The sequence below is a fragment of the Nerophis lumbriciformis genome, linkage group LG10 (assembly GCF_033978685.3).
Source record: "Nerophis lumbriciformis linkage group LG10, RoL_Nlum_v2.1, whole genome shotgun sequence".
Taxonomy (NCBI): Eukaryota; Metazoa; Chordata; class Actinopteri; order Syngnathiformes; family Syngnathidae; genus Nerophis; species Nerophis lumbriciformis.
Window position 1 is genome coordinate 50,142,748 of NC_084557.2, and position 21,549 is coordinate 50,164,296.

Sequence of the window (21,549 nt, forward strand, 5' to 3'; positions counted from 1 at the left end):
CATAATATTGTGAGAGTCCAGTCCATAGTGGATCTAACATAATAGTAAGAGTCCAGTCCATAGTGGATCTAACATAATAGTGAGAGTCCAGTCCATTGTGGATCCAACATAATAGTAAGAGTCCAGTCCATAGTGGGGCCAGCAGGACACCATCCCGAGCGGAGACGGGTCAGCAGCGCAGAGATGTTCCCAGCCGATGCACAGGCGAGCGGTCCACCCCGGGTCCCGACTCTGGACAGCCAGCACTTCATCCATGGCCACCGGACCTGTGTGTCTCCCCCTCCACAAGAGAGAGGGGGGAGCAGAGGAGAAAAGAAACGGCAGATCAACTGGTCTAAAGGGGGGTCTATTTAAAGGCTAGAGTATACAAATGAGTTTTAAGATGGGACTTAAATGCTTCTACTGAGGTAGCATCTCTAATTGTTACCGGGAGGGCATTCCATAGTACTGGAGCCCGAATAGAAAACGCTTTATAGCCCGCAGACTTTTCATAAAACTGTCCATAAAAGTTATGAACAGAATCGCTGACAAAGGGCCAAATTTCCATGAAATTCCAATTGAAATGAATGGGACATTTTTCAAAGCATTTCAGTTCAACTTCAGCATTGGAGCATTCACACCCAATTCCTTCAGGAATTGTCTCATCTAGTTCTAATTACAAACCCCGTTTCCATATGAGTTGGGAAATTGTGTTAGATGTAAATATAAACGGAATACATCCATCCATCCATTTTCTACAACTTATTCCCTTTGGGATCGCGGGGGGTGCTGGAGCCTATCTCAGCTGCATTCGGGCGGAAGGCGGGGTACACCCTGGACAAGTCGCCACCTCATCACAGGGCCAACACAGATAGACAGACAACATTCACACTCACATTCACACACTAGGGACCATTTAGTGTTGCCAATCAACCTATCCCCAGGTGCATGTCTTTGGAGGTGGGAGGAAGCCGGAGTACCCGGAGGGAACCCACGCAGTCACGGGGAGAACATGCAAACTCCACACAGAAAGATCCCGAGCCTGGGATTGAACCCAAGACTACTCAGGACTTTCATATTATGAGGCAGACGCACTGACCCCTCTTCCACCGTGCTGCCCTAAACAGAATACAATGATTTGCAAATCCTTTTCAACCCATATTCAGTTGAATATGCTACAAAGACAACATATTTGATGTTCAAACTGATAAACGTTTTTTTTTTTTTTTGCAAATAATCATTAACTTTAGAATTTGATGCCAGCAACACGTGACAAAGAAGTTGGGAAAGGTGGCAATAAATACTGATAAAGTTGAGGAATGCTCATCAAACACTTATTTGGAACATCCCACAGGTGTGCAGGCTAATTGGGAACAGGTGGGTGCCATGATTGGGTATAAAAACAGCTTCCCAAAAAATGCTCAGTCTTTCACAAGAAAGGATGGGGCGAGGTACACCCCTTTGTCCACAACTGCGTGAGCAAATAGTCAAACAGTTTAAGAACAACGTTTCTCAAAGTGCAATTGCAAGAAATGTAGGGATTTCAACATCTACGGTCCATAATATCATCAAAAGGTTCAGAGAATGTGGAGAAATCACTCCACGTAAGCGGCATGGCCGGAAACCAACATTGAATGACCGTGACCTTCCATCCCTCAGACGGCACTGTATCAAAAACCGACATCAATCTCTAAAGGATATCACCACATGGGCTCAGGAACACTTCAGAAAACCACTGTCACTAAATACAGTTGGTCGCTACATCTGTAAGTGCAAGTTAAAGCTCTACTATGCAAAGCCAAAGCCATTTATCAACAACACCCAGAAACGCCGCCAGCTTCTCTGGGCCCGAGATCATCTAAGATGGACTCATGCAAAGTGGAAAAGTGTTCTGTGGTCTGACGAGTCCACATTTCAAATTGTTTTTGGAAATATTCGACATCGTGTCATCCGGACCAAAGGGGAAGCGAACCATCCAGACTGTTATCAACGCAAAGTTGAAAAGCCAGCATGTGTGATGGTATGGGGGTGCATTAGTGCCCAAGACATGGGTAACTTACACATCTGTGAAGGCACCATTAATGCTGAAAGGTACATACAGGTTTTGGAACAACATATGCTGCCATCTAAGCGCCGTCTTTTTCATGGACGCCCCTGCTTATTTCAGCAAGACAATGCCAAGCCACATTCAGCACGTGTTACAACAGCGTGGCTTCGTAAAAAAAAGAATGCGGGTACTTTCCTGTTCCGCCTGCAGTCCAGACCTGTCTCCCATCGAAAATGTGTAAAGCGTAAAATACGACAGCGGAGACCCCGGACTGTTGAACGACTTAAGCTCTACATAAAACAAGAATGGGAAAGAATTCCACTTTCAAAGCTTCAACAATTAGTTTTCTCAGTTCCCAATCGTTTGTTGAGTGTTGTTAAAAGGAAAGGTGATGTAACACAGTGGTGAACATGCCCTTTCCCAACTACTTTGGCACGTGTTGCAGCCATGAAATTCTAAGTTAATTATTAAGTTTATGAGTTTGAACATCAAATATGTTGTCTTTGTAGCATATTCAACTGAATTTGGGTTGAAAAGGATTTGCAAATCATTGTATTCCGTTTATATTTACATCTAACACAATTTCCCAACTCATATGGAAACGGGGTTTGTATTTTGCTGCCACCTCATTCAAGATATTAGAACTGGTATTTTATTTTATTAACATATCTTTGCTATACAAACACCTTCTTTTCACACAATTCCTGCTGACCCCGATTGTGCATGCTGCACAGAACATGCACTGCTATTGATTTTGTTGCTCCCCTTGCAAAACGACCTTGGCTCCCAACATCGTCTTACTGTCTCGCTGCTCCAACTATTGCCAACATGTCTGTCCCAGGCTGTCCCTCAGGTTTCTACGGCCGAGACTGTTCCGAAGTGTGCCGCTGCCAGAACGGCGGCGAGTGCGATCACATCACCGGCTTGTGCGCGTGTCGAACCGGCTTTATCGGGACGAGCTGCGAGCAGAGTTGAGTAGGCTCGCCACGTTTCAGCTTTGTGCAAAAATGACCCGGTGGATAAGCTAGTGAGGCGTAGCCAGAGGTGGGTAGAGTAGCCAGAAATTGTACTCAAGTAAGAGTACTGTTACTTTAGAGATTTATTACTCAAGTAAAAGTAAGGAGTAGTCACCCAAATATTTACTTGAGTAAAAGTAAAAAGTATGTTGTGAAAAAACTACTCAAGTACTGAGTAACTGATGAGTAACATACACACACATATCATATATATATATATATATATATATATATATATATATATATATATATATATATATATGTATGTGTGGGGAAAAAATCACAAGACTATTTCATCTCTACAGGCCTGTTTCATGAGGGGGGGTACCCTCAATCATCAGGAGATTTTAATGGGAGCATTCGCATACCATGGTTTATATAGGGCACAGAGTGGGTGGGTACAGGCTGGCGTAGGGGCGTGGTGATTGGCTCATGTGTTACCTAGGAGGTGTTTCCGTCTGTGGCGGCATGCTGTTACAATTTCGCTGCGCTTGTTGAGGGATGACAGGTCTGGACGGTAAATAATAAACAGTTTCTCTTTCAAGCATAGGTTGCATCTTTTATTACCACTATTGTAAGGTGTGCTGGATGCAAGAATTTGCCATGTTATTGAATATTCAACATTATTGTCTTTGAGGTCCCAAATGTGTTTGCTGAGTTCTGTGGTATTCCGCAGGTTTTGGTTCCTGAAAGAAGCCTAGTGATTGTTCCATCTGGTTTTGAACTCTCCCTCAGTTAATCCTACATATGTGTCGGATGTGTTAATGTCCTTGCGTATTACCTTAGATTGGTAGACAACTGATGTTTGTAAGCACCCCCCGTTGAGAGGGCAATCAGGTTTCTTTCGACAGTTACATCCTTTGTTGGTTTTGGAGTCGCTCTGTCGGGGGTCGACGGCTCATTTGCAATTGTTTTGTTGTGGTTTGAGATGATTTGTCGTATATTGTTCATGCAGCTGTAGCTCAATTTAATGTTGTTCTTGTTGAATACTTTTCTTAGGGTGTTGTCTTTGGGAATGTGTTTGTCAATCAGATTGAGGAATTTGTGTCCAATGTTCGTTGAGACGTTTTTGCTGTATGGGGGGTTGTACCAGATGATGTCGTTTCGTTTTCTGTTCTTTTTTGGCTGGTTTCCTGGCGTGGGTTCATAGGTGAGGGTGAAATTGTATCCGCTTTCATCAAGGGCTTTTTGGTACGGGGGGTTGCTTGGTCAAATTCAGCTTTGCTAGATGACAGCATCGATAGCCTTTTATTGATTCCGGTAGGTATTCTTTTCGTGGTGGTGGGTGGGTGGTTGCTGTCATGGTGCACGTATTGGAGTGTTGTGTTGGGTTTCGTGAATGGTTGGTAGCTGTTATTTCTCAGGTTGAAAGTGACGTCAAGGAAGTTGACGGTTTGCTTGTTGGCTTCAATCGTGATCCGTAGGCCGTTCTCTTTGAAAATTTGGCATATGCGCTTCTTGGTATTCTCGCTGCTCCTTGGCGAGGCGCGACACACTGCCAGTCCGTCATCACGGTAAATACCAAGGTTCAGATTGAGGCTAGCGAGCTGGGAGAGGAGGAAACTCCCAACGAGTTCACACGTTTCTGCTCCGTCAAAACTTCCCATAGTGACGTCAAATGTTGCATTGTTCTTTTTTTGCCATGGTGTACTGTTGTGGATGAGAATGGAGTTTTTTGCGTGGATGATGAAACTGTTTATTATTTACCGTCCAGACCTGTCATCCCTCAACAAGCGCAGCGAAATTGTAACAGCATGCCGCCACAGACGGAAACACCTCCTAGGTAACACATGAGCCAATCACCACGCCCCTACGCCAGCCTGTACCCACCCACTCTGTGCCCTATACAAACCATGGTATGTGAATGCTCCCATTAAAATCTCCTGATGAGTGAGGGAACCCCCCCTCATGAAACAGGCCTGTAGAGATGAAATAGTCTTGTGATTTTTTTCCCACACATACATATATATATATATATATATATATATATATATATATATATACATACATTGATATATACAGTATATAATTTATATTTATTTATTTTGCCGCTTTTGTTTACATGTTAAAGGTGTTTTAATGAATATACATGCATGTTTAACACATATAGATTCCTTTCTTTCATGAAGACAAGAATATAAGTTGGTGTATTACCTGATTCTGATGACTTGCATTGATTGTAATCAAGACAGTAGTACTGATAACATCCACATTTTCAAATGGAGGAGAAAAAAAGTTATTCCTTTCTGTCTAATACCACATGAAAGTGGTTGGTTTTTGGCATCTTATTTGTCCAGCTTCCATATTCGTTTTTATACACTTTACAAGAAATACATTGGCGGCAAACTCCGTAGCTTGCTAGCTTGTTTGCGCTGGCTTTCGGAGACTCTTATTTTGAAAGCGCAGGCGCAATGGAGCGGCACTTTTATTGTGAAGACAGGAACTGTGCAGTCAGTCTTTAGGCTTTTGACGGGATGTACGGTTGAAATAAAAAAATTTCTTTTTTCCTTCACAGTTTTGATTGATTGATTGGAACTTTTATTAGTAGATTGCACAGTACAGTACATATTCCGTACAATTGACCACTAAATGGTAACACCCCAATAAGTTTTTCAACTTGTTTAAGTCAGGTCATGTGACCGCCTGGCTCTGTTTGATTGGTCCAACGTCACCAGTGACTGCATCTGATTGGTGGAACGGAGTGAACGTCACCAGTGACTGCATTTGGTAAAACGCAGGCACTATGAAGGTCTGTCTGACAGACCAAAACAAACAAAGCGTGCATTAACAGATGGATAAAAATTAGTAGCGAGTAGCGAGTTGAATGTAGATAAAAGTAGCGGAGTAAAAGTAGCGTTTCTTCTCTATAAATATACTCAAGTAAAAGTAAGAGTATGTTGCATTAAAACTACTCTTAGTAGTACAATTCATCCCAAAAGTTACTCAAGTAGATGTAACGGAGTAAATGTAGCGCGTTACTACCCACCTCTGGGCGTAGCTATAAATAATTTTTATGCACCCGCTCTCTAAGTGCTTAAATTTTGAAGCAACGCACCTGTCTCCCATGCAGAGTGTCCTGCTGGTACTTTTGGATATGGCTGTCAGCAGCTGTGCGAGTGCCTGAACAATGCTACCTGTGACTATGTCACGGGAACATGCTACTGCAGCCTGGGCTATAAAGGCATCCGTTGTGACCAAGGTGAACTGATGACTGAGATGTGAGTATCACCACAATCATACTTCTCACTGTGAGTCAATGTCGTCTTCAGCCTCGCTCATGATGGAGGAGCTGAACCCCTACACCAAGATTAGCCCGGCTCGAGGCTCGGAAAGACAGTCTGCAGGCGCCGTTATGGGAATCATCTTCCTCCTCCTCATCCTCATGGCCCTGCTCAGCCTGTTTGTGTGGTACAGACAGAGGCAGAGGGAAAAGGGACACGAGATACAGCCGAGTGTGTCGTACACACAAGCCATGCAGATGACCAACACTGACTATTCCCTCTCTGGTGAGAACTCTTGCAATTTTTCAGGATGTCTCTTGACATTTTAGGACACTGTCTGTGAGGTATTCATTTAATCAGTGGTGGGTCGTCAGGGCCAGCAAGGCCTTCTCTGCTTTTGATTGATTGATTGAGACTTGTATTAGTAGATTGCACAGTACCAGGCCCGGCCCTAACCAATCTGGCGCCCTAGGCAAGATTTTAAGTGGCAGTGAAGTGTATATACTCACAAGAACCCGAATAGCTTTGTCTTTGACCTTTTTTTTTTACTTACAACTATACCTAATATATAAAGGGGTGGAAAAGTGACTATTACCTGCAGGGCAAACATTAGCTAACCAGAAGGCAATAATGTAAACAAAAAACACCTGCTTAAAAGATCTAATACAAATGTCCCTGAGGAATGTAAGGTGGGAGTACTGTAATTACCTAACGTTACATTATTATTTTCCATAACAATTTCGCCCCCTCCACAATATTAACCCGACGTTAAAACAGAACTAGCTATTTATTGATTAGCAATTGCCGAATCATGTAACATTAGCTTAATGCTAAAAAGCACAAATAGACAAATAATTTCATGTAGGCTAACGTTACCTACCTGCTACCTCTGTCTTTTCTCGTTTCTCCTCCTCTTCTTTTCTCTTTTTTCTTCCCTGGGCACCTGACAGTTTTGGCCGTTTTGACATCTGTTGATTTTTTGATGTGGTGACGTCCAAAAAGAGTCATGATACGGGAAGGGAGGGGGCGCACCGTGCTGGAGGGGGGGGGGGGGGGATGTTGTAACAAATAATATTTCTATTAAATAGGCTTTACTTTGCATTTTAATTAACGTGGGATTATTTTTTGTATTTAGAAATAATAGTAACAACTTTTTTTATTTTTTTTTTATTTTTTATTTTTTTATTTTTTTATCCAACATTTGTGGCACTGGCATGGCGCCCCCTGATGGACGGCGCCCTTAGCATTTGCCTATACGGCCTATGCCACGGGCCGGCCCTGCACAGTACAGTACATATTCCCTATAATTGACTACTAAATGCTAACACCCTGTGGAGAGGCGGGGCCGGCGGTCCGACACCGGGGCCCGCTCCAAGATGGCGGCGAGGGGGCGTGGCCTGCGGACCCGCGTCCAAATGGATTACAGGTGCGTGGGTCGGGCAGCTGGGCACAATCAGATAATCTGTCTGTGTATAAAAGGGTGACAGCCGAGAGAGACGGGAGGAGAGGTGGAGAGTAGTGATGGGTTGATGAGGCGTCATGAAGCGTTTCGACACATTGCAAAACTGTATTGATACTGTGTCGATACTGTGTCACTAAATACTGACATCTGCTGGACATTAAAAATCCCTACAGGCAACCTATGGACCGACTCAACTGACACTGATTTGATGCCCTAGTACAGGGGTCACCAACCTTTTTGAAACCAAAAACTACTTCTTGGGTACTGATTAATGCGAAGGGCTACCAGTTTGATACACACTTAGATAAATAAATATATTGTCATTTGTAAGTTACACGTAAGTGTGATTTAAACAAGAATAGCTAAATAAATACATTTATATATATAAAAAAATGGGTATTTCTGTCTGTCATTCCGTCGTACATTTTTTTTTCCTTTTTACGGAAGGTTTTTTGTAGAGAATAAATGATGAAAAAAAACACTTAATTGAACGGTTTAAAAGAGGAGAAAACACGAAAAAAATCAAAATAAAATTTTGAAACATAGTTTATCTTCAATTTCGACTCTTTAAAATTCAAAATTCAACCCACAAAAAGAAGAGAAAAACTAGCTCATTTGAATCTTTTTGAAAAAATTAAAAAAAGAATTTATGGAACATCATTGGTAATTTTTCCTGATTAGGATACATTTTAGAATTTTGATGACATGTTTTGAATTGGTTAAAATCCAATCTGCACTTTGTTAGAATATTTAACAAATTGGACCAAGTTATATTTCTAACAAAGACAAATCAGTATTTCTTCTAGATTTTCCAGAACAAACATTTTAAAAGAAATTCAAAATACTTTGAAATAAGATTTAAATTTGATTCTACAGATTTTCTAGATTTGCCAGAATAATTTTTTTTGAATTTTAATCATAGTAAGTTTGAAGAAATATTTCACAAATATTCTTCGTCGAAAAACCAGAAGCTAAAATATTTATGATTCTTTACAATAAAAAAACAATTTTTTTTTACTTGAACATTGATTTAAATTGTCAGGAAAGAAGAGGAAGAAATTTAAAAGGTAAAAAAGGTATATTTGTTTAAAAATCCTAAAATCATTTTTAAGGTTGTATTTTTTCTCTAAAATTGTATTTCTAAAAGTAATAAGAAGCAAAGTAAAAAAATAAATGAATTTATTTAAACAAGTGAAGACCCATCCATCCATCCATTTTCTACCGCTTATTCCAAGTGAAGACCAAGTCTTTAAAATATTTTCTTGGATTTTCAAATACTATTTGAGTTTTGTCTCTTTTAGAATTAAAAATGTCGAGCAAAGCGAGACCAGCTTGCTAGTAAATAAATACAATTTAAAAAATAAAGGCAGCTCACTGGTAAGTGCTGCTCTTTGAGCTATTTTTAGAACAGGCCAGCGGGCGACTGATCTGGTCCTTACGGGCTACCTGGTGACCGCGGGCACCGCGTTGGTGACCCCTGCCCTAGTATATACAATAATATAAACCAAGTCATTGTATTTCATTTAGGATTATTTCATATCTTCATTTAAATAAAAATATATTTTTATCTTTTTTAGATACAGTCAATAAATAATGTGAACATGTATCATAACATGGAAATCTAAGAGAACGTGTTGTGGATGATTGTGGACTGGGAATTTTTTTAATTTAATTTTTTTACACATTTTTATTAAAAAAAAAAAAAAAAAGTTTTTCCGACGTATTACATTTTAGACGATTTCTCTTCTTAGTTATTATTTCTCCGGCTGTAGAAAAGACACGCTCACAGGGCACAGAGGAGGCGTCAGTGCGACACAGTTGGCGTATCGGTCACGTGACCAAAACAGCTCATGATCGGTCACGTGACTTTCTAAAAGCGGTACGCGCACCGACACAGGGTTTTGCTCTATGAGCTCCACGCATGCGCCGATGCATCGGTGTTGCCGGACCCATCACTAGTAGACGGCGAACGACGGCGATGTGCTGCTGAAAAGCAGACGGCGGACGGAAGGAAACCATTCGTGTGCTCACGTAAGAAAAGGCAGCGGCTGAAAATCACGCCAAAGACTCTGTTCCTGAAAAAATAAAGAAGTCTAAACCATCTCATGACAATGTCTTCCCTGGAATGGTCCTGAGAACTCACCCGGAAGCAAGGGTCTTCCACATTTTGGCACCCAACGTGGGGCTGGACCATCGGAGGCGGCGGAGGATGATCTCCTGTGGGCCCTCGTGGGGGTGTTCACGGAACTGGCGGTGGGCAGCCGCCAGCGTCTCGAAGAGTCCCCTCCATCGCCTCCGATGGTCCAGCCCCACGTTGGGTGCCAAAATGTGGAAGACCCTTGCTTCCGGGTGAGTTCTCAGGACCATTCCAGGGAAGACATTGTCATGAGATGGTTTAGACTTCTTTATTTTTTCAGGAACAGAGTCTTTGGCGTGATTTTCAGCCGCTGCCTTTTCTTACGTGAGCACACGAATGGTTTCCTTCCGTCCGCCGTCTGCTTTTCAGCAGCACGTCGCCGTCGTTCGCCGTCTACTTTTCAGCAGCACGTCGCCATCGTTCGCGTGGTAGCAGAGGATGGTTTCCTCCCATCCGCCGTCTGCTTTTCAGCAGCACGTCGCCGTCGTTCGCCGTCTACTTTTCAGCAGCACGTCACCGTCGTTCGCGTGGTAGCAGAGAATGGTTTCCTCCCGTCCGCCGTCTGCTTTTCAGCAGCACGTCGCCGTCGTTCGCCGTCTACTTTTCAGCAGCACGTCGCCGTCGTTCGCGTGGTAGCAGAGGATGGTTTCCTCCCGTCCGCCGTCTGCTTTTCAGCAGCACGTCGCCGTCGTTCGCGTGGTAGCAGAGAATGGTTTCCTTCCGTCCACCGTCTGCTTTTCAGCAGCACGTCGCCGTCGTTCGCCGTCTACTTTTCAGCAGCACGTCGCCGTCGTTCGCGTGGTAGCAGAGAATGGTTTCCTTCCGTCCACCGTCTGCTTTTCAGCAGCACGTCGCCGTCGTTCGCCGTCTACTTTTCAGCAGCACGTCGCCGTCGTTCGCGTGGTAGCAGAGGATGGTTTCCTCCCATCCGCCATCTGCTTTTCAGCAGCACGTCGCCGTCGTTCGCCGTCTACTTTTCAGCAGCACATCACCGTCGTTCGCGTGGTAGCAGAGGATGGTTTCCTCCCGTCCGCCGTCTGCTTTTCAGCAGCACGTCGCCGTCGTTCGCCGTCTACTTTTCAGCAGCACGTCGCCGTCGTTCGCGTGGTAGCAGAGAATGGTTTCCTTCCGTCCACCGTCTGCTTTTCAGCAGCACGTCGCCGTCGTTCGCGTGGTAGCAGAGAATGGTTTCCTTCCGTCCACCGTCTGCTTTTCAGCAGCACGTCGCCGTCGTTCGCCGTCTACTTTTCAGCAGCACGTCGCCGTCGTTCGCGTGGTAGCAGAGAATGGTTTCCTTCCGTCCACCGTCTGCTTTTCAGCAGCACGTCGCCGTCGTTCGCCGTCTACTTTTCAGCAGCACGTCGCCGTCGTTCGCGTGGTAGCAGAGGATGGTTTCCTCCCATCCGCCATCTGCTTTTCAGCAGCACGTCGCCGTCGTTCGCCGTCTACTTTTCAGCAGCACGTCACCGTCGTTCGCGTGGTAGCAGAGGATGGTTTCCTCCCGTCCGCCGTCTGCTTTTCAGCAGCACGTCGCCGTCGTTCGCCGTCTACTTTTCAGCAGCACGTCGCCGTCGTTCGCCGTCTACTTTTCAGCAGCACGTCGCTGTCGTTCGCGGTGGTAGCAGAGGATGGTTTCCTCCCGTCCGCCGTCTGCTTTTCAGCAGCACGTCGCCGTCGTTCGCCGTCTACTTTTCAGCAGCACGTCGCCGTCGTTCGCGTGGTAGCAGAGGATGGTTTCCTCCCGTCCGCCGTCTGCTTTTCAGCAGCACGTCGCCGTCGTTTGCGTGGTAGCAGAGTATGGTTCCCTCCCATCCGCCGTCTGCTTTTCGGCAGCACGTCGCCGTCGTTCGCCGTGTACTTTTCAGCAGCACGTCACAGTCGTTCGCGTGGTAGCAGAGGATGGTTTCCTCCCGTCCGCCGTCTGCTTTTCAGCAGCACGTCGCCGTCGTTCGCCGTCTACTTTTCAGCAGCACGTCACCGTCGTTCGCGTGGTAGCAGAGTATGGTTCCCTCCCATCCGCCGTCTGCTTTTCGGCAGCACGTCGCCGTCGTTCGCCGTCTACTTTTCAGCAGCACGTCACCGTCGTTCGCGTGGTAGCAGAGGATGGTTTCCTCCCGTCCGCTGTCTGCTTTTCAGCAGCACGTCGCCGTCGTTTGCGTGGTAGCAGAGTATGGTTCCCTCCCATCCGCCGTCTGCTTTTCGGCAGCACGTCGCCGTCGTTCGCCGTCTACTTTTCAGCAGCACGTCACCGTCGTTCGCGTGGTAGCAGAGGATGGTTTCCTCCCGTCCGCTGTCTGCTTTTCAGCAGCACGTCGCCGTCGTTTGCGTGGTAGCAGAGTATGGTTCCCTCCCATCCGCCGTCTGCTTTTCGGCAGCACGTCGCCGTCGTTCGCCGTCTACTTTTCAGCAGCACGTCACCGTCGTTCGCGTGGTAGCAGAGGATGGTTTCCTCCCGTCCGCTGTCTGCTTTTCAGCAGCACGTCGCCGTCGTTCGCCGTCTACTTTTCAGCAGCACGTCGCCGTCGTTTGCGTGGTAGCAGAGTATGGTTCCCTCCCGTCCGCTGTCTGCTTTTCAGCAGCACGTCGCCGTCGTTCGCCGTCTACTTTTCAGCAGCACGTCGCCGTCGTTCGCGTGGTAGCAGAGGATGGTTTCCTCCCGTCCGCCGTCTGCTTTTCAGCAGCACGTCGCCGTCGTTTGCGTGGTAGCAGAGTATGGTTCCCTCCCATCCGCCGTCTGCTTTTCGGCAGCACGTCGCCGTCGTTCGCCGTCTACTTTTCAGCAGCACGTCACCGTCGTTCGCGTGGTAGCAGAGGATGGTTTCCTCCCGTCCGCCGTCTGCTTTTCAGCAGCACGTCGCCGTCGTTCGCCGTCTACTTTTCAGCAGCACGTCACCGTCGTTCGCGTGGTAGCAGAGTATGGTTCCCTCCCATCCGCCGTCTGCTTTTCGGCAGCACGTCGCCGTCGTTCGCCGTCTACTTTTCAGCAGCACGTCACCGTCGTTCGCGTGGTAGCAGAGGATGGTTTCCTCCCGTCCGCTGTCTGCTTTTCAGCAGCACGTCGCCGTCGTTTGCGTGGTAGCAGAGTATGGTTCCCTCCCATCCGCCGTCTGCTTTTCGGCAGCACGTCGCCGTCGTTCGCCGTCTACTTTTCAGCAGCACGTCACCGTCGTTCGCGTGGTAGCAGAGGATGGTTTCCTCCCGTCCGCTGTCTGCTTTTCAGCAGCACGTCGCCGTCGTTTGCGTGGTAGCAGAGTATGGTTCCCTCCCATCCGCCGTCTGCTTTTCGGCAGCACGTCGCCGTCGTTCGCCGTCTACTTTTCAGCAGCACGTCACCGTCGTTCGCGTGGTAGCAGAGGATGGTTTCCTCCCGTCCGCTGTCTGCTTTTCAGCAGCACGTCGCCGTCGTTTGCGTGGTAGCAGAGTATGGTTCCCTCCCATCCGCCGTCTGCTTTTCGGCAGCACGTCGCCGTCGTTCGCCGTCTACTTTTCAGCAGCACGTCACCGTCGTTCGCGTGGTAGCAGAGGATGGTTTCCTCCCGTCCGCTGTCTGCTTTTCAGCAGCACGTCGCCGTCGTTCGCCGTCTACTTTTCAGCAGCACGTCGCCGTCGTTTGCGTGGTAGCAGAGTATGGTTCCCTCCCGTCCGCTGTCTGCTTTTCAGCAGCACGTCGCCGTCGTTCGCCGTCTACTTTTCAGCAGCACGTCGCCGTCGTTCGCGTGGTAGCAGAGGATGGTTTCCTCCCGTCCGCCGTCTGCTTTTCAGCAGCACGTCGCCGTCGTTTGCGTGGTAGCAGAGTATGGTTCCCTCCCATCCGCCGTCTGCTTTTCGGCAGCACGTCGCCGTCGTTCGCCGTCTACTTTTCAGCAGCACGTCACCGTCGTTCGCGTGGTAGCAGAGGATGGTTTCCTCCCGTCCGCCGTCTGCTTTTCAGCAGCACGTCGCCGTCGTTCGCCGTCTACTTTTCAGCAGCACGTCGCCGTCGTTTGCGTGGTAGCAGAGTATGGTTCCCTCCCATCCGCCGTCTGCTTTTCGGCAGCACGTCGCCGTCGTTCGCCGTCTACTATTCAGCAGCACGTCACCGTCGTTCGCGTGGTAGCAGAGGATGGTTTCCTCCCGTCCGCTGTCTGCTTTTCAGCAGCACGTCGCCGTCGTTCGCCGTCTACTTTTCAGCAGCACGTCGCCGTCGTTCGCGGTGGTAGCAGAGGATGGTTTCCTCCCGTCCGCCGTCTGCTTTTCAGCAGCACGTCGCCGTCGTTCGCGTGGTAGCAGAGGGTGGTTTCCTCCCATCCGCCGTCTGCTTTTCAGCAGCATGTCGCCGTCGTTCGCCGTCTACTTTTCAGCAGCACGTCGCCGTCGTTCGCGTGGTAGCAGAGGATGGTTTCCTCTCGTCCGCCGTCTGCTTTTCAGCAGCACGTCGCCGTCGTTCGCCGTCTACTTTTTAGCAGCACGTCACCGTCGTTCGCGTGGTAGCAGAGGATGGTTTCCTCCCGTCCGCCGTCTGCTTTTCAGCAGCACGTCGCCGTCGTTCGCCGTCTACTTTTTAGCAGCACGTCACCGTCGTTCGCGTGGTAGCAGAGGATGGTTTCCTCCCGTCCGCCGTCTGCTTTTCAGCAGCACGTCGCCGTCGTTCGCCGTCTACTTTTCAGCAGCACGTCGCCGTCGTTTTCGTGGTGTACTGTGCTCCGCGTCTTGCCTCTTGCTCTCCACCTCTCCTCCCGTCTCTCTCGGCTGTCACCCTTTTATACACAGACAGATTATCTGATTGTGCCCAGCTGCCCGACCCACGCACCTGTAGTCCATTTGGACGCGGGTCCGCAGGCCACGCCCCCTTGCCGCCATCTTGGAGCGGGCCCCGGTGTCGGACCGCCGGCCGAGCCTCTCCACACACCCCAATAAGTTTTTCAACTTGTTTAAGTCGGGGTCCACTTAAATTGATTCATGATATAGATATATACTATCATCATAATACAGTCATCACACAAGATAAAACAGGGGTGGAGGGGGTGGGGGGGGTTTGGTTTGGTTGATATCAACACTTCAGTCATCAACAATTGCATCATCAGAGAAATGGACATTGGAACAGACATAGAGAGAGAGAGATCAGAAAGCATAAGAATAAGTATCTACATTTGATTATTTGCATTTGATTTTTTACAATCCGGGGAGGTGGGATGTGGAAGGGAGGGTGTTAGTTTAGGGTTCAAGTTGACTGGAGGTGTTGTTTTAGTGCGGTTTTGAAGGAGGATAGAGATGCACTTTCTTTTACACCTGTTGGGAGTGCATTCCATATTGATGTGGCATAGAAGGAGAATGAGTTAAGACCTTTGTTAGATGGGAATCTGGGTTTAACGTGGTTTGTGGAAGTCCCCCTGGTGTTGTGGTTATGGCGGTCATTTACGTTAAAGGGGAACATTATCACAATTTCAGAATGGTTAAAACCATTAAAAATCAGTACCCAGTGGCTTATTATATTTTTCGAAGTTTTTTTCAAAATTTTACCCATCACGCAATATCCCTAAAAAAAAGCTTCAAAGTGCCTGATTTTAACCATCGTTATATACACCCGTCCATTTTCCTGTGACGTCACATAGTGATGCCAACACAAACAAACATGGCGGAAAGAACAGCAAGCTATAGCGACATTAGCTCGGATTCAGACTCGGATTTCAGCGGCTTAAGCGATTCAACAGATTACGCATGTATTGAAACGGATGGTTGTAGTGTGGAGGCAGGTAGCGAAAACCAAATTGAAGAAGAAACTGAAGCTATTGAGCCATATCGGTTTGAACCGTATGCAAGCGAAACCGACGAAAACGACACGACAGCCAGCGACACGGGAGAAAGCGAGGACGAATTCGGCGATCGCCTTCTAACCAACGATTGGTATGTGTTTGTTTGGCATTAAAGGAAACTAACAACTATGAACTAGGTTTACAGCATATGAAATACATTTGGCAACAACATGCACTTTGAGAGTGCAGACAGCCCAATTTTCATCAATGAATATATTCTGGAGACATACCTTCATGTCAGCAGGCCAGGGAAGCTAGGGTCGATATTCTTCTCTTGATCATCTTCGGGACGGTGTGAGCCAAGACATCCAGGGGGTTTAGCTCGCTCGTCTGCGGGAACAAACTGCCGCCATGGCTTGCCGTGCTAGCGAGGTCCTTTGTCCCTGAATTGCTCACACACTCCGGCAGATTCAATGGGGGTCTGGCGGCAGATTTCTTTGACTTTATCGTTGGAATTGCATCTGCTTTGAGTGTCGCAGGATATCCACACATTCTTGCCATCTCTGTCGTAGCATAGCTTTCGTCGGTAAAGTGTGCGGAACAAACGTCCAATTTCTTGCCACTTTGGCATCTTTGGGCCACTGGTGCAACTTGAATCCGTCCCTGTTGGTGTTGTTACACCCTCCGACAACACACCGACGAGGCATGATGTCTCCAAGGTACGGAAAACAGTCGAAAAAACGGAAAATAACAGAGCTGATTTGACTCGGTGTTTGAGAAAATGGCGGATTGCTTCCCGATGTGACGTCACGTTGTGACGTCATCGCTCCGAGAGCGAATAATAGAAAGGCGTTTAATTCGCCAAAATTCACCCATTTAGAGTTCGGAAATCGGTTAAAAAAATATATGGTCTTTTTTCTGCAACATCAAGGTATATATTGACGCTGCTGATAATGTTCCCCTTTAAGGAAGTAGTTTGACGTGTACTTGGGTATCAGGGAGGTGTAGCGAATTTTGCTGGCTTAACATAACCAGAAATCATCATCATAATCAGAGATCAAATTTATTTTTAATTTACTTTCCCTAAATATCTAAAAGTATTCATATTCTCTTTATGTCATATTATGCTCTTTCCAGTGCTGTTGTTTTTAGGTTAGAGTTTTTATCCAATCAGAATTCAGCTAGCTTATGTTGCCATGCTGTACCAAATCTGCCCGAGGCCTTCAGAATCAACAATGCAGGCGTCTGTGCACTGTAAGTGAATGGGCACATACAGTTGATAGACAGTTGCGATAACCAATCAGATCACGAGTTGTTGTCAGTAAGGCCTTCTAGCTGGCCTCACGTTGAACGCGTCCTGTGATTGGATACTCACCGGGACCGTTAGCGGATGAATTTGAGAACACAAAGAGTTGAGAAACAGTTGTGATAGCCAATCAGATCACAAGTTGTTGACAGTAGCCTATCTAGGTAGCCTGATGTTAACGAGACTGTGATTGGATACTCACTTGTCATTCCTCGAAGTGCGTCCGACTATATCCAGCCGGAGCTTCTCCATCTTGCGCACTAGCTCAGGCTCCTTCCCCCCCCAGCGAGGTGACATTCCATGTCCCCAAAGCTATCTTATGTAGCCGAGGATCAGACTGCCAAGTGCCCTGCCTTTGGCTGCCGCCCAGCTCACAAAGCACTCGACCTCTATGGCCCCTCCAATGAGTGGTGAGCCCATTGGAGTGGGGACCCACGTTGCCTCTTAGGGCTGTGCCCGGCCGGGCCCCATCAGGCGCTCGCCATCGTGCCCCAACTCCGGGCCTGGCTCCAGAGGGGGGCCCTGGTGACCCGCGTCCGGGCGAAGGAAATAGGAGTCTCTGTTTTTGCATTTCCATAGAAGTCTTCGAGCTGCTCTTTGTCTGATCCCTCACCTAGGACCTGTTTGTCTTGGGAGACCCTACGAGGGGGCAAGTTCAAACTTAGCAGGAAGCAGGAAGTGTTGACCCACAAAGAAGGAGAATGAAACATTGATTAGGTGGTAGATATATATATTTGCAAGGCCATTTTCAAGAAGGATATTTAAAGAGAAACCACATCTTGTGAGACGATGTCGGCGATGAAATGGGGAAATGCCCGCCATTTCCACTCGAATGGACAAGGGGTACCACTGACTTATACAGCGTCCAATGGGTGCTACAAATTGTGAGTTCAAATATTTTATTTCTTAATTTTTTCACATTTAATATGTTTGTTGCGATTTTAATTTTGACAGTACCACATAAGATGTTTTTTAATTGCTGATGCGGGTTTACTGATTTTTAAATGTGCCAGAAAATAACCCGTTTTGTACAATGCCCAGTAGTGCAAAAATGTGTTTTTGTATAGTATTTCTCCAGCAATGGTCTTGTGGTGACATCAATGATGGTATTTTGAGAGGTAGTCATTGAAGTCGGACATCACTGAAGGCCTAGGTGGGAAACACACGGCCCGCCACTGCATTTAATAATATGTCATACTTGCCAACCCTCCCGAATTTTCTGGGAGACTCCCGAATTTCAGTGCCTCTCCCGAAAATCTCCCGGGACAACCATTCTCCCGAATATCTCCCGATTTCCAGCTGGACTTAAGGCACGCCCCCTCCAGGTCCGTGCGGACCTGAGTGAGGACAGCCTAACCCTAAACTCACTTCTTTCCTGCAATTGAAAATTCACAGATGCTGCCTGTAATAGAGTGATCTAAGTTGTTTGTTGCCATCTCCTGGTGAATGTTGGGTATAGTGTTCTGTGGTTACTTTTTGGTTGGCCAACGGTTTACGTTGTATTGCGCACCCTGACGGCAAGTGTGGGAGTCGTTTCTGAAGTATGAAGTAAAGAGACGTAACTTCGTCACCTCGCCTGGTTATTGACTCCAACCCAGAATATTACACTGCCCATACCTATGCTCCTTCAAAGGCTGTGCTACTGGCTGCAAAGCATTGCACTTTCAAATACAACAATGAGTAGAAGAGTGTTATGTGTGTGTATATTTGTAAATAAATGAACACTAAAATTCAAGTATTTATTTTATTTATATGTATATATATATATATATATATATATATATATATATATATATATATATATATATATAATAAAATACATATATATATAGCTATAATTCACTGAAAGTCAAGTATTTATTTTATTTATATATATATATATATATATATATATATATATATATATATACATATATATATTTATATATATATATATATATATATATATATATATATATATATATATATATATATATATATATAAGAAATACATGAATTTCAGTGAATTCTAGCTATAAATATACTCCTTCCCCCTTAACCCCAGCCCCGCCCACCCCGACCCCGCCCACCTCAAACCCCCCAATCTCCCGAATTCGGAGGTCTCAAGGTTGGCAAGTTGTGCTTGTAGTTGCAATGGTATACAAGTTTGAGAGCTGTTTTTAGTACGATTTTGTGTATTATTTACAGAAATATTTGTTTTGGCATAAGCAGTCTTAAAGGTTAAAGAGGACCTATGATGGATTTAGTCTTTTTTGACTTATAAATGTTGTTACAATGTTGGATAATCGAGTTAAACAAAAGTAACCCAGCAAATCATAAGGTTTATGCATTTTGCCGTGAGCTTGCATGCAGTTTTGGATGCCTCTGCTTGCTGGGTTGAGCAGTCTGGCTACTATGTGATGTCACAGCAAGCTGGATGCACTTATTTGGACATTAAGTAAAGCTATTAGCCATGAGTGGGAGGGCTCTGTATGAGGCCAGCTGAGTTTGAGGAAACAAAATGCTGGTCAAAGCAGTTTATTTTTATTTAGCTCTGTCATGATCTGTGGTTTGGATCATGTTTTATGTTATTTTCTGTTTAAAGACTCCATAGTTCCTGGTTGCACTTCCTTGTTTGTTTGTTACCTTGACAACCATTAGTGTCACCTGTTTCACGTTTTGGACTCACGCACCTGTTGCTAATTATGTTCACCTGTCTCTGATTAGTGTTCAGCCGCTCACCTGCTACCCGAGCACTAATCAGAGGCATTATTTAAGTTTGCCTTTGACAGTCAGTCGGCCTGGCGTCATTATTTGCTTCATGCAACCTGTTACGGAAGTTTTGTTTCATGCCAGTTTTGTGAGTATTACTTGTCTCAAGTCCATGCTAAGTGTTAGCTTCTTTGTTTCCTGCGCTAAGTTTTGTGCTTTGGCTCCAAGTGCGATCAGCACGTTGTGCCTTTGCTTTGTGTTCCTTTTTTTGTTTGTACCTCTTTGAGTTTTGGGTAATTAAATCATGTTTTTAGCTGCACGCTAGTGATGGGTTGATGAGGCGTCATGAAGCGTTTTGACACATTGCAAAACTGTATTGATACTGTGTCGATACTGTGTCACTAAATACTGACATCTGCTGGACATTAAAAATCCCTACAGGCAACCTATGGACCGACTCAACTGACACTTATTTGATGCCCTAGTACAGGGGTCACCAGCCTTTTTGAAACCAAAAACTACTTCTTGGGTACTGATTAATGCGAAGGGCTACCAGTTTGATACACACTTAAATAAATAAATATATTGTCATTTGTAAGTTACACATAAGTGTGATTTGAACAAGAATAGCTAAATAAATAAATTTATATATATAGAAAAATGGGTATTTCTGTCTGTCATTCCGTCGTACATTTTTTTTTCCTTTTACGGAAGGTTTTTTGTAGAGAATAAATGATGAAAAAAACACTTAATTGAACGGTTTAAAAGAGGAGAAAACACGAAAAAAATTAAAATAAAATTTTGAAACATAGTTTATCTTCAATTTCGACTCTTTAAAATTCAAAATTCTACCGACAAAAGGGGAAAAAAAACTAGCTAATTTGAATCTTTTTGAAAAATTTATGGAACATCATTAGTAATTTTTCCTGATTAAGATACATTTTAGACTTTTGATGACATGTTTTAAATTGGTTAAAATCCAATCTGCACTTTGTTAGAATATTTAACAAATTGGACCAAGCTATATTTCTAACAAAGACGAATCAGTATTTCTTCTAGATTTTCCAGAACAACAATTTTAAAAGAAATTCAAAATACTTTGAAATAAGATTTAAATTTGATTCTACAGATTTTCTAGATTTGCCAGAATAATTTTTTTGAATTTTAATCATAGTAAGTTTGAAGAAATATTTCACAAATATTCTTCGTCGAAAAACCAGAAGCTAAAATATTTATTATTCTTTACAATAAAATAAAAAAAAATTTTTACTTGAACATTGATTTAAATTGTCAGGAAAGAAGAGGAAGACATTTAAAAGGTAAAAAGGTATATTTGTTTAAAAATCCTAAAATCATTTTTAAGGTTGTATTTTTTCTCTAAAATTGTATTTCTAAAAGTAATAAGAAGCAAAGTAAAAAAATAAATGAATTTATTTAAACAAGTGAAGACCCATCCATCCATCCATTTTCTACCGCTTATTCCAAGTGAAGACCAAGTCTTTAAAATATTTTCTTGGATTTTCAAATTCTATTTGAGTTTTGTCTCTTTTAGAATTAAAAATGTCGAGCAAAGCGAGACCAGCTTGCTAGTAAATAAATACAATTTAAAAAATAGAGGCAGCTCACTGGTAAGTGCTGCTCTTTGAGCTATTTTTTACGGGCTACCTGGTGACCGCGGGCACCGCGTTGGTGACCCCTGCCCTAGTATATACAATAATATAAACCAAGTCATTGTATTTCATTTAGGATTATTTCATATCTTCATTTAAATAAAAATATATTTGTATCTTTTTTTAGATACAGTCAATAAATAATGTGAACATGTATCATAACATGGAAATCTAAGAGAACGTGTTGTGGATGATTGTGGACTGGGAATTTTTCAAATTTTATTTTTTTACAGATTTTTATTAAAAAAATAAAAAAAAGTTTTTCCGACGTATTACATTTTAGACGAT

At 44.8% G+C, this 21,549-nt stretch overlaps 1 protein-coding gene across 4 annotated transcripts in view; it reads left to right on the forward strand.

Moving 5' to 3' along the window:
* Positions 1-21,549, forward strand: part of megf11 (multiple EGF-like-domains 11) — a 559,910-nt gene that overhangs the window by 521,327 nt on the left and 17,034 nt on the right. For all 4 annotated transcript variants that reach the window (XM_061969469.2, XM_061969471.2, XM_061969472.2 and 1 more), the window contains 3 exons: positions 2,868-2,996; positions 6,113-6,241; positions 6,312-6,548. In XM_061969469.2, coding sequence (XP_061825453.2) covers positions 2,868-2,996; positions 6,113-6,241; positions 6,312-6,548 — 495 coding nt within the window. The remainder of the gene's footprint in view (positions 1-2,867; positions 2,997-6,112; positions 6,242-6,311; positions 6,549-21,549) is intronic.